This window comes from Nuphar pumila, chromosome 6 (assembly GCF_984573655.1).
Source record: "Nuphar pumila chromosome 6, dmNupPumi1.hap1.1, whole genome shotgun sequence".
Taxonomy (NCBI): domain Eukaryota; kingdom Viridiplantae; phylum Streptophyta; class Magnoliopsida; order Nymphaeales; family Nymphaeaceae; genus Nuphar; species Nuphar pumila.
This window is the reverse complement of record NC_143254.1, coordinates 48233246-48246672: the sequence shown is the minus strand read 5'-3', so window position 1 is coordinate 48246672 and position 13427 is coordinate 48233246. Positions and strand designations below refer to the sequence as shown.

At 36.7% G+C, this 13427-nt stretch overlaps 1 protein-coding gene across 2 annotated transcripts in view; it reads left to right on the top strand.

The window, feature by feature from the left end:
• The first annotated feature begins 5562 nt into the window (after window positions 1-5562).
• LOC149834794 (cyclase-like protein 3) overlaps window positions 5563-13427 on the top strand; it is a 65590-nt gene continuing 57725 nt past the window's right edge. Inside the window, exons 1-2 of one of the 2 annotated variants that reach the window (XM_090010294.1) lie at window positions 5563-6002; window positions 7950-7994. In XM_090010294.1, the coding sequence (XP_089866420.1) occupies window positions 5600-6002; window positions 7950-7994 (448 nt within the window). In that variant the 5' untranslated portion in view covers window positions 5563-5599. The remainder of the gene's footprint in view (window positions 6003-7949; window positions 7995-13427) is intronic. The other variant, XM_090010295.1, reaches the window with a different exon arrangement.

Genomic DNA, 13427 nt, shown 5'->3' with positions numbered 1-13427 from the left:
AAGTCGATTTGTATTTATCAAGTTACCTAGATTTGTACTTCACCAACAAATATCTTGTCGATTTGTTTTTTTGTTCTACTTTTTTGCCTTTTATCAGTCATTGTGTAAACCGTGATAAGATAAATTGTTGTACATATACTGTAGTTGAATTGTTACACCAGGGAGTGTCCCAGTGCGATTTACACACTGATGTCTGTATCATTAAAGTTAACTCAATTTGTACTTTACTAAGTCTAAACATCATGTTTGATTATTTATTGTTTTTCTTTTTTGCCTTTTATGAATCAGTCATTATGTAAATCATGATGATACATATTATTCGCTTAAACAAAGCTCGTAAAGGCAAATCGCAAAAGGATATTCAAACAGTTTTGGTTTGATTGTTGGATGGGTTTAAGTGGAATGACTGTACAGATCATGATAGGATACCTTATATAAAAAACAAAATGAGTTCTCTTATAGAACTGGTTGCAAGCCAATCGGTATCAAGCAAATCGTGATAGCATGTAATCTTTATACGTATAAATTATTTTAGTCTTTTAGCAATGTTTGTATAAATCCCGATAGGAAGATAACTCGTAAAAGCAAATCATAATTTGCGCAATACACAACGCTAAACTCTTCTTGGTTTTTTTTTTATGAAGGCAAATCTTTACAAGGATTTGTTCAGTGGCACTTGTGTATTACACTTATTAAAAAAAAAATTATATATTTATAGAATGTCACGTTACAAAAAAGAATTATAGAATTACAACAACAAATTATAGAATTACAATAAATAATTATCGAGATAAAAAAATCACATAATATTTATTCATTGACACTTGACGACTCATATGGACTATGACATATAAATCGTCTCTTTATTTTCCTTGGTGGACTCTCTTTCCTCGGTGGCCTCTTGGTTTCCTCGATCTTATTATAAACATTGGTCATCATCTCCACTAGTGTACTATATTGTAACTGCAATTGTCTCTCCAAAATTTGTACCTGCTTCCGTAACTCCTTATTCTCTCCCTAGCATCTCTAACCTTGTGGCAGATACTACCTTTTTTTTTATTTTTTTGAGATGAGTTCGCTTCTCATCGTGTACTATACTTTAGGGAATCGTTGTACGAAGGGACACAATGGACATTTTTTTTTATGCTGGGAGACAACATGATGGGGGACAAAAGGGACGCATGGGTTCCCAACACGTTGCTTCTTCTCAATCTCTAGATTTCGATGCCTGGGTTTCCAATATTTTTTGAAATAGTTTGGGTCATATTGTTGTTTTTTATAATCATATGCTATGACACAAACACCTTCTTTGTTTCAGCTATCTGATTGCTCCCTAAAGTGTTGGTGTCAATTCATGTTCCTGGCCCCACCACTATTCATCTTCCTTCACACTTCTATAGACTACTTTGGGGTAGACTGTCTCAAACCAGCTTGTATGAAAACTCAACTACCATGCTGCAACTCAGCTTCATAATTGTTAAACAATCAAATATCGCAGTCAGACAGTCTCGCAACCTGAGCAACAACCTCTTGGTCCTCGTCTTCCCCATCTCCATACGGTCTCCACACAACTTGTACATTATAGATTATGGTTTAGGAATAAACATAATTATTCATGCTAATGAATGTTAAATATTAAAATACAAATGCCAAATACATTACAACGATTGTTGCTAATGATAACTTTGTATAAAGATGATTTATACTAATGAATACCAAATATTACAACGATTTACAACAACAAATCCTAAATGCTAAAAAGATAACACTTTATACTAACAAAAACAAAATCCTGCAATTATCATTACTTAACAATGCTAACGATTACAATGATTTACACTATTGAAAGTTAAATGCTAAAGCCATAACAATTTGTACCAAAGAATATAAAATCATGCAACGATCATTACTTAAGAATGTTAAACACTGAAATGATTTGTACTAACGAAGACAAAATCCCACAACAATTATTACTTAAGAATGTTAAAAATTTCAACGATTTATATTAAATAATGATAAATGCTAGAACGATTGTAGACGATTTTAAACCATTTACCTCATTTAATTGCATACTATGTAAAATAAACTTAGCATTATTCTCCTTGACAGTTATTTTAGCCTGTTGACCGATCTTTGGAAAACCATAAATTGCAGGGTCACACTGAGGACCCAAGAGGACAATTTGCTTTCACAACCAGGCCTACAAAATTAACATATTAGTAAGACTATAACCTTCAACTAGCTTAGTCTACAACTACCAAATATGTAATAAACAATTACCTAGACAAATGGCCAAAACCCTACGGCATTTTTTGTACCCTTATACGTACAGTAAAGTTGATTGTACAAGTGTGCGAGCATAGCAACACCTCATGCATAGTTGTCGACTTCATCTATGTCTTCCAAGAGCTGCACTCATAGGTAACTTAACATCGAACCAGACAAATCCGAAAATAAAGAAGGAAGTCACAAAACTTTCGGTCAGCTCTTTCAGATGTACATGTAGCGGACCAACCTTCTCATTTATTAAGAAAAAAAAATTCAACGATGTGGATATGCTTTCACCATAAATACATTGACTCCAATCCTCTATTGACATCCCTAAAAGGGTCGTGCACTTACCTCTTGGATTATAGTTTGAATCCCGTAATAGGACAACACTTCTATGACACTTAAGGCCTGTAATCCGCGTCACATCTTTTGGGGTCATGGTGATCTCAAAAAAATCAAACTAGAATATGTTCGTCTTATGATTCCACTTATTTACAAGTTGGGTCATGGTATTACAACACGTTTCAAAATAGCGCTAGTCCATAAGGCCACAAAAGTGATATTTCGTAATCGATCATTTTGATATTCACTCAGTTGTTCATACCACGATAGAACTATAAGCTACTGACACCGCCCTCTGAGCTTTTCACCTGATGCACTACTTATCTTATGACCTACCTCTGTAACATAAAATAACATATTATTCGTATCAAATCAAAATTAGTCTAATTTGTACTTCTACGTGTCATTGTACACAATAATTGCTATAAATAATAATCGTTGCACACTCGCTATCACAGTAATTGCTATACATATTAATCATTATCTCAACAATCGCTATAGATAATAATACCTATAACAGTAAATCGTTCACAATAGTCGCTATACACAGTGATCACTATACATAATAATATCAATCACAGTAATCGCTATCACGGTAATCACTATACATATTAATCGTTAACACATAAATCACTATGCATAATAATACCTATCACCGTAAACCGTAACAGATAAGATCAATTTATGTACCTTGGTCACACTTTTCTCCTATTCATCCCCTCCCTCCATCCTCTACTTGCTTCACCATTCGCTCATCCTCCTCCCTCCTCTGCCTTTCTTGTTCTTCATTCATTCTCTCCTACTCTGTCTTTCTTGTTGGCCCTTCGCTCCACTGCCACCCTCTTCTTTTTTCTACTTCTTTCTTTATTCGCTCCTTCGCCTTCCTCTTCTGCTTTCCAAAATTTTCCTTCGTTCCCCTTTCTTTCTCTTCCTTTGTCAATTTTTTCCTTTTCCTTTCCTTCTCTTCCTCCTTCTACTTCTTCCTCTTGCTGTTTTTTTCTTTCTCTTTGCTTCTCTTCCTCTGTCTGCTTCTTTCCTTCTTTTTCCTTATCTAACTCGTCCTCGTTATTCTTTCTTTGCCTTTACTTCTCTTTCTCGTTCTCCTTCTTCTTTCTTTGCCTTTTATTCTCTTCCTCATCCTCCTTCTCCTTCTTTTACCTTTACTTTTCTTTCTCGTCCTCCTTCTCATTCGCCTTCATTTGCCTTTCATTCTCTTCCTTAACCTCCTTCCTTTACCTTTTCTTTTTTTCCTCGTCCTCCCTCTCCTCCCCTTGCCTTTCTATCTCTTCTTCATCCTAACACTTATTCCTTTGCCTTTCCTCTTCCATCTACATCATTTGCCTTTCCTTCTTTTCCTCCTCCTTATTCTTCTTCAATTGCCTTTCATTGTCTTCCTTCACCTCCTCCTCATTATTTATTTACCGTTTCCCTCTCCTCCTCCTCCTTATTCATTTGCCTTTTCTTCCTTTGCTTTTCATTATTTTCCTCGTTTCTTTGTTTTTCCTTCTATTCGTCACCTTTCTTCTTCTTCATCTTTAGTTCTTCCTCATGCTTCCTATGCTCTTCAGTCTCAATATTTAATGAATAATGATCTATATTATACAATTCCAATGCTTTGTCCCTGTGTTTATCATTCTCAATCTTTATTATATTTTAGTACCTTTTATAACGCTCATATAGATGAGACTGACGATAATTTATCTAATAGTCATCCTATCAAACGACGAAGGATTTCTTGTCTGACGAGCTTTAGACATTGCTAACCTGCACAACACATAAATTTAATCGCATCATTATACATTACAACTGCCTCCCAAAATATGTAATATTACAAGTTATCCAATTCGTTAAACAATCACCAATATTACAAATCGTCGCAATATTTGACTTAATAAGTAAACATTATTGTAAGAATTAGCACACTTAAGTACAAATCGAGGTAACTTCATAAATACACATTGCTACTACTTTAAATGTATAAATCGTTGCTGCTTCAAAATTACAAATAATTGTAGAAATCACAACCTTCATAGTATATATCGTTGTAACGTTTGAGCTTCATACATAAATATTGTTGTACGATTTATCAAAATCAAGTACAAATCATGGTAATTTCATTAAATCGTTATTGCTTTAAACGTATTAATTATTGTTGCATCAAACATACAAATTGCTACTGCATTAAATATATAAATCATTGTTGCATTCCAACGTACAAATTGTTGTATAATTTTAGCCTTGGTAAATACATATCATTGGAATGTTTGGCATTTATAAGAATAAATTGTGTTAACTGTTTTTCGATGCCCAAAAGCTGAATATGTACAGATTAAATTGTTTTAGTATTAAAATTGGTGTTATTTAGCACGAATAGTAAAACTAGTTGTAAGATTTAGCATTCAGATTTACAAATCGATGTATTTGTATAACAAAACCTTACACAAAATTCATCGAAATGATGGAAGTTTTGGTAATCCGATAGTGAAAGAAAAATATCCAAAATGTAGATTCAACCGATAGTGGCAACGATGCTTTCACTGCGCAGTCGATGACAAAATACGTTGCGAAAGCAGCAAACGATGACAAAGAATGCTCTGACGATAGCAGACGATGACAAAAGACACTCCAATAACAACAGATGACGACAAAATGTGCTATTGCAAAAGTTTACTATTTAGGGCAAAATGAAATGTTTGGACTTTGAAGAGTTAACATCATCCTCAACTTTACTGATGAAAGATATTTTTGTCTTTTTTTTTTAAATCGACATTTTATTTTTTTAAATAAAAAACATTTTTATCCTTCTCTTGAACCTTAATTTCACAACGGGAATGACAAGAAATGATACTTAAGTATTTACAATCCCACCCGACACTAAGTGATGCTGAGAGACCCACGTGCGTCTTTCGGGGGAACATATAACATGCTTCGGCGTCTCGAGTTCGAAACCCACCCGAGAGAGAGCCCACCCTCCTTCCTCTCTTCCATGGCCACCCGCCGAACGACAGCGTCCTCCCCCCTCCTCCTCCTCTTCTTCTTGTACGGATTTCCGATCATTTCGGCCTCTTTTAGTGCTCACCCGGGCTACGACTCCGTCAAGTTCTCCGTCGGAGTGGCCGTCGCTCCGCCGGAGAAGGCGGAGCTCGGCGGCCGGATCATCGACATCACCCACGCCCTCAGGGAAGACATGCCCTCGTGGGAGTCTTCCCTGGGGCTGGGCCAGTTCCTCTGGTTCGCCAAGAGCATGAAGAACGGCTCCCTCGCCAACAACTCCGAGATGAAGCTGCCCACCCACACTGGAACCCACGTCGACGCCCCTGGCCATGTCTACCAGGAGTACTTCGACGCTGGGTTCGACGTCGATACCCTCGACCTCGCCGTCCTCAACGGTAACGCTTTTTGCGACCATCCGATCCCTCTTCTTTATGTAATTTGCGGATCCTTTTGATTAAATCGCTTTCTCTTCTGAATATTGATCTGGATCATGTCGATTTCGTGATCGTTATGAGTTGGGATTTTTTTAGTTGCGGCTAAGGAGGAATGGATGAATCCTTTTGGCTATCGGAATGCATTTGTTTGTTTTTTCTGTAGCTATGGCTATTTTTGGATTCGGTTAAGATGGATTCCATGGAATTCGTTTTCCAACGAGATAGCAATTGGATGCGGAGCGCTAGGCGTCTGGTTTGTGATTCCACTGGGACTCTGCGTGGATTACGAGTTTAGCTGAACTCGTTTTAGGCAGTTTTGTTTTCATTGAATCCGAACACGACCTAAGGAAAGTGAGAGGGGGATGGGGAGAGGAAATATTGTATATTCCTTCACTGAACTCAGAACTCAGAAGCATGTTATGGGTTTTGTCGGTTTTAGGGTTCAGTTGCCTACTTTTTCTAGTATGTTACAAAAGCTCAGATGATGGTTCTGTAAACGAAAAGAATGATACTTATATTTTATGATATCCAACATATGTTTTCTGGGAAATATCAATAGAAGAAAGCATCCAAGAAATATTGAAGATGAGCAAATGGGGTGACAAGAAGGATTCGTCTAAGAATTTAGATAAAACAACCATTAAGAAAGAAGCTATATACTGGTCAATCCTCTTGTTGACCTGACTTTTTTTTAAACATTTTAGAAACCGGTATTCCTGGCCACTTGACCACATGTTGGAATTGTTACACGTATTGCTATCGCTGTTTCTATTGGCATTGGTATTCTTGTTTTCTTATTCTTATTCTTACTTTCTGTTCTTAACAAATGGTTGTACCCATCCAGGTAAAATACTGTCATTTGGATAAACTTTTATCAAACCTTAACTATAGCACAGTGGTGCCCACAATCAAGTTGAATGACCAGCCGCATTCCATTTTCTGCAAGTTGGTTATGTGAGAGTGCATCAAAATTCAAAATAAATTAGACACCTGCCTTAGGGAATGCCTTCATGATGATGAACACATACAAGTACTCATCAGTGTTCATGAGCTTGAGCTAAGATCACAAACATGTAACTGGTCTTTGGTTGTTTGAGCTCAACTCTTTCCCTAAACTCTATGTTTATTTTTCCAAAAGTATGTAGCACAGAAGAAGTGAGGCAGAAGGACTGGGAATTTAAGCCTACATGCAACTGAAAAGGCAAAAAGAACATCATCATTCGAGCTAATATCATCTGTGCATGAACCCACCCATGATCCCTGCATGTATGCATGTATGACTTGCTTTATATATTAAGCCTGAGATGTTAAGTCTATTTAGCTCAAGCAAGTCAGCAAGTACACCGAGCTTTAGCTACTTGATCTGAAGTTGAGATATCTGATACTTTGTGTGATGCTTGTAATATGTTAATGCGTGATTGATACATACATATTACACAAATAATAAAGTGAGACAACTGGGCTCTTACACATGTATAACCAGTTTGCTGCAGTTTGTCTAATATGGCACCACTGATCAAATAAGCTAGATCTAGCATTGGGCTATGTTAAGTATTGATTGATTGAATCAAAGCTGGTTTGGCACAAATTCTAATTTTAAAATACAAACTTAGTTGTCCAAATTACACTAACATAGTTGGCAAAAAAAAAGGATTTGGTTGCATATATTCTAATGATATAATTTACCTTTCAATCGTAGAAGGTGCTTATACCCTAGCATGTTCGTGATAGACTGATACTTTGATTACTGAGTGGAGGCATGTGCATGATAAAGTATCATGCTTTGATACCATAATGGATTAGCTTTTCAGTATAGCTGTTCATATTTTTGAATTTCAGTTTCACCTTACTATTTGTACTGCACTTCTCAAATTGCAAAATTTTAGTCAATTTTTGTCATGGTTGCAGGACATGCATTGCTAGTGGATGTGCCCAGAGACAAAAATATAACAGGCATGTTCAGTTTCTTGTAACCTCTATACCCTTACAAAACTTGTGTGTGTTCATGTGGCTTGCATGAATGTTACAAGTTGCAAATTTATAAACCTAACAAATTTAAGAATGACTTAGTGGTTTCATGCATTAATTGTCACTTCCAGGGGCATTTTTGTAATTTTACAAAATCACTGAAATGCCCTTGGTTGATGACTATTAATGCATCAAATTGCCATGTCATTTTTTAATTTGGTAAGGGTATAAAGTACAAACTTGTGGTGAATGTGCGTGATGCAACTTTTCTTGAAAGTATTTTAAAAGAGATTTTTCAGTAAAAATCATTTTTGTAAACCGTGCATCAAATCTTAATTTACCGGCTCACACTAGTGGTGAAGTCCGGGTCAAACACAGGCAATGTGCTTAAAACCTTTGTACTCCACACAATAACAAACTTAATTGCCTTAAGAAAAAAATTGTTCTACCCTATTACAAGAGTTCGAGCAAAATTAAAAACTATTACAACCCAAAATTAAATGGCCTGTGGCCCAAAAAAATTTAAATAAAGAAAGGGACAAATCAGCAGGGCTTTTTTCTTTCGCGGACTAGCCTTTTTGCTTTGCACGGGCACGATCCTGGCTAACACACTTTTTTTAACACACATGAACTCACCTGCAACACAAAAATGAACAAAACACGCAAAATACTAGACTCTTTGCTAGTTCAGGTTAGTTTGTCTGAAAGTAGAAGTAATTTTAAACAAATGCAAGACTCTTAATTATACTACAACGGAATTAAAATGCTAAATCAAAATAAAACTTCTAATCTAAATAACAAAATAGAAAATGGATTACTTAAGTGGAATGGTTACTCTTTTTTCGAAACGAATTCAATCAGCAGTATGACCAAATGACTTAATGATTCACTTGCTGGTTGGTTAGTTGACTAACGTCCCAGCCGTGATCACATCCACGCCAGATTCTAATATGCTGATGGTCTGATTTGGCAGATCTGCGAGGATGGTGATGGATCAACTGCAGATCTGTCAAGAAAAGAATCTGAACAATAACTCTGATCATATCTGATTTAACAGACCTAATCAGAATCTGTGCAGAAAAAAAAATACCCAGTTCGGGTTGGCCTGATTCAACCCAGAAGATCGATCAGAGAAAAAAAACAATGCAAATCTAGTCTGCCAGTACGCTGACCAAAAAAATATAATGGAAATCTGGTCTGCCAGCATGCTGATGCTGATGGTCAAATAGGTCAGCATAAGCAGATCACGCTGTTCTGCGTGATCTGATCGAACCAGATGAACTGCGCAATTTGACTGAATAGGCTGAATTTAGCAATTTAATGGCCATTGAATCCCGTTAGATTCAACTGGACGAAACTGCGCAACACAGTGATTCAAATAAAAAAAATGCAGATTGAAGTGTCGAACCCGAACCCAATGTAGAAGAAAACTTGCACAGATCGGATCTGCACTGGCAGACCTATCTGTGCACTTATTGATTGCGTGGGATGAGTACTGCAAATACACGCTGATTTGATTAGATCTGATTAGCGTGTCAGATCACCCACGGACAGCTACCGAAATAGCGATGTAACCTTTCTTCTTTTTTTATTTATTTTCAGTTACACAAAAACAACCAATATGCTATGATAAACTAAATATAACTTTAATCTAAAGTGAAAATTTATATGCATTCAAGGACTCAAAGCTCTATTCTATATGCAGAAAAGTGACGAGAAGAGGAAGCAGAGACATACCTTAGGTTGCCTCTGGCGGAATGGTTATGAAAGAATGGTCTTCCTATGAGATCGCACGTGACGACGCCCTCCGATGAGAGGAGAAGAGGCAGCCGACTATGAAAAGGCGTAGAAGAGAGAGGAAGAAGAGAAAGAAAGAAGGGGAGGGACCGACTGGAAGAGAGAGAGAGACAAAGAAAGAGAGAGAGAGGCTGGCGTGAATCCCTCTTCTAAATTTCTCTTATTTAAAGACAAAAACTAGGGTTAGTAGTGTTTTAAGAATTTTTTCTAAAAACCTCTACAAATTTTTCATAATTTCAAAAAGCCTACATTTTCAAAGTTATTTCCTAAAACACTGTTAGTAGAAATTTAAACTTTCAAAAACACTCACGTGGATTCACTTTATTCATTTTTTACCCTCTATTTGAAAAATAAAAAGTGCTCTGCCAAAAATCGAATAACAAGGGTTATTAATCTCTTTTCACAAATAATCATGCACAAAAAATGTATATAATATGCATAACAATTATGCATGATCAAATTCCCCCATGCTAATCGTTTGCTAGTCCTCGAGCAAAATGACCCTTAAAAAAAGCAAAACAAAACATGCAAATAAAAAAACCTAACTCACTTTTGTAGGAATCATGGTTGCATTTAGCATATGCAACAAACCCTTTAAACCCTTGGGTTACCCTAGGGACGAGTAAGGTCTTGTGAGGGTTTGCAGTGATTCTACCCACAAACATCTCTCTCGTGTATACAATTTTTTTTTTCAAAAAACATTAGGTAGTTAAGAAATCCGTCTAAACAAACATTTCATACAATTATATTTTCACAACATATTTAGAGTTTTCATATGCTGTCACAGAAGAAAAAAAAACTTTTTTTTTTACTTTTCTAAAAATTGCAATTATCTATGCTCTATTCTATGAAAATCAAGCACACTCATGTTATTGCTTATTTATCCTCACTTATATGTTTTCTGCACAGTTTTTCATGATTATTTCTAAGCAATGAATTTTTCATTAAGCTTACATGATTATTTTTCTTTTTCCTTTTTAAATTTTCATACTTTCATTCTTTTTTTTCTTCAGTTGAGCACTATATCAATTTTCAGGTTTTCGTGACCCGTGTAACGAGCTTTGGGTCAGTGACTCCTAGGCCAAACGACCTTAGAGCACCAGATACAGAGTATCACTCAGACTTAGTTGCTCGAGTTACTAGACCTTGATTTTTTATAGTTTTACGCATAGTTTTCTTCTTGTCATTTGCAATATCAATGATCATGCACAATTTTATGCACATTATACATACATTTATATGCATGATTAATTGCGAAAATAGACTAAAAAACCGTGTTTATCAACTCTTCCAGGGCATTACTCAAATTTAGAAAAGAGGAAAAAAATCACACAAAATAAAGTTCATTTGAGTGTTTTTGAGTATTTGATTTCTTTTAGTAGCTTTCTTTTGAAAAGAAGATTTCAAAAAGGTAGTTTTTGGAATTTTATAAAACTTAGATAAAGTTTTAGGAAATATAGTTTTTAACCTAGATTTTTTAGTATAAGTAATCTCAATCAAGAGTGCCGGTGTCTTTTCCTTAGGAAAAACGCCAACCCCTCTCTCTCTCTCTCCTCTCTTCTCTTTGCCTCTCCTCTCTCTCTATATCGTCAGTTTCCCCCCTCTATATCATCGGTTCCTCCCTCGTCTCTTCTCTTCCTTTTCCTTGGTTTCATCTTTCTTCTAACCTTGTCTATCATCGACACATCTTTCCTCGTCATCAGAGCGTGCATTTCACTGTGCGAATGACCACTTCTCTTCTCAACCCCTCTGTCGGAAGGGACTGTCAGGTACACTTCTTCTCCCTCGTTTCTTTGCTTTTACGCATGTAGTTTAGATTTTTGTTTGTTTCATTTTGTTGGAGCAGACGCCCAGTCTTGAGGCCAACAACAACTAATCGATAAACCCAAAAAGAAGATGGGAGAGAGAGAGAGAGTACGTATTATTCATTGATCCCTAATCCCTTTAAATAGGGATTAGTCAAATAAAGGTTTACAGAAAGAGTCACACATAATTTAACATAATTACGTATGACTACCCAAACTTATAAATATTATTTTTTAACACTCCCCCTCAAGCTGAAGCATATATATCTATCATGCTCAGCTTGTCACAACATCTGAAAGAACTCGCATTTGCAAGAGGCTTGGTAAACACATCTGCAACTTGTTACTCTGAAGTCACATGACTAGTAGAGATGTGTCCCGTCTACACTAATTCGCGTATATAGTGGTAGTGGCAATCAACTTCAATGTGTTTTGTCCTCTCGTGAAACACATGATTGTTAGCTATATAGGTGGCTGCTCTATTATCACACATCATTAACATTGGGGCAGGAATCTTCACTTGTAAATCTCTGCGAAGAGATCTAACCCATGTCATTTCAAGAGCAGTTTGAGCCATAGCTCTATATTCTGATTCAACACTCGATCGGGCTACTACTGTCTGCTTTTTACTTATCCAGGTAATTAAGTTTTCTCCTACAAACACACAAAACCCACCGGTGGACTTTCTGTTATAAATGGCCCCTGCATAATCAACATCTGAATACGCAACTATATCAAGTGAGGACCTTTGTTTATACAACTGTCCCTTTCCAATAGAGGATTTAAAATACCTGAGAATCATCATCGCAACCTGCCAATGCAATTGAGTTGGCTTGTCCGTGAATTGACTTATCTTACTCACAATCAAGGAAATGTCTGGTCTTGTCACAGTAACATATATAGAAGTTTGCCAACCAAGGATCTAAAACTTCTACTGTCAACCGGTTCTGCTTCTTCATTGTACATATGAAGTTTTAGATCCATTGGGATATTGGCTGGTTTGGCCCCTAACATTCCTGTTTCTTGCAATAAGTCAAGCACATACTTTCTCTGTGATAGAACTATCCCCTCATTGCTTCGAGCCACCTCTATGCCCAAGAAGTATCTAAGAGGACCAAGATCTTTTGTGACAAAGTGCTTCTTAAGATGAACTTTGATATCTGAAATATCCCTGACACTGTTTCCTGTGAGTATGATGTCGTCCACATACACAACTATAACCACAATACCAACATAGGACTTTTTAATAAACATTGAGTGATCTGATGCCGACTTGTGTAAGCCAAATGCAAACATAATTTTAAATAACTTCTTAAACCACACACATGGACTTTGTTTTAGATCATATATAGCTTTCTTTAACTTGCACACCTTGTTACACTCCCCCGGAACCTCAAACCTTGGAGGTTGCTGCATGTACACTGTCTCAGACAAATCACCATACAAGAAGGCGTTCTTCACATCTAATTGGCACAAACTCCACCCACTATGGACAACCATAGATATGACAAGCTTAATAGTCCTAAGTCGAGCCACTGGAGAAAATGTTTCAAAAAAGTCAACCCCATATGTTTGTGTGTACCCCTTGGCCTTTAGCAGGCGAAGCGAGGGAAGCCTCCCGAGTCAGTCTGTAGTCAACCCGAAGGGTAAGGAACCCATGTATCACAGCCTGCACCCCACAGAGTCCCAACAGGTCAACTCTGTTATGTCCCTTCGCAGTTGGAAGGCATCCCACCCTACTTAGGAATTGACTGACGAGGCCACTGTCATATCCACTGACCAGTTGATCTCCTCTAACAGGCCTAAGGAAAACGGC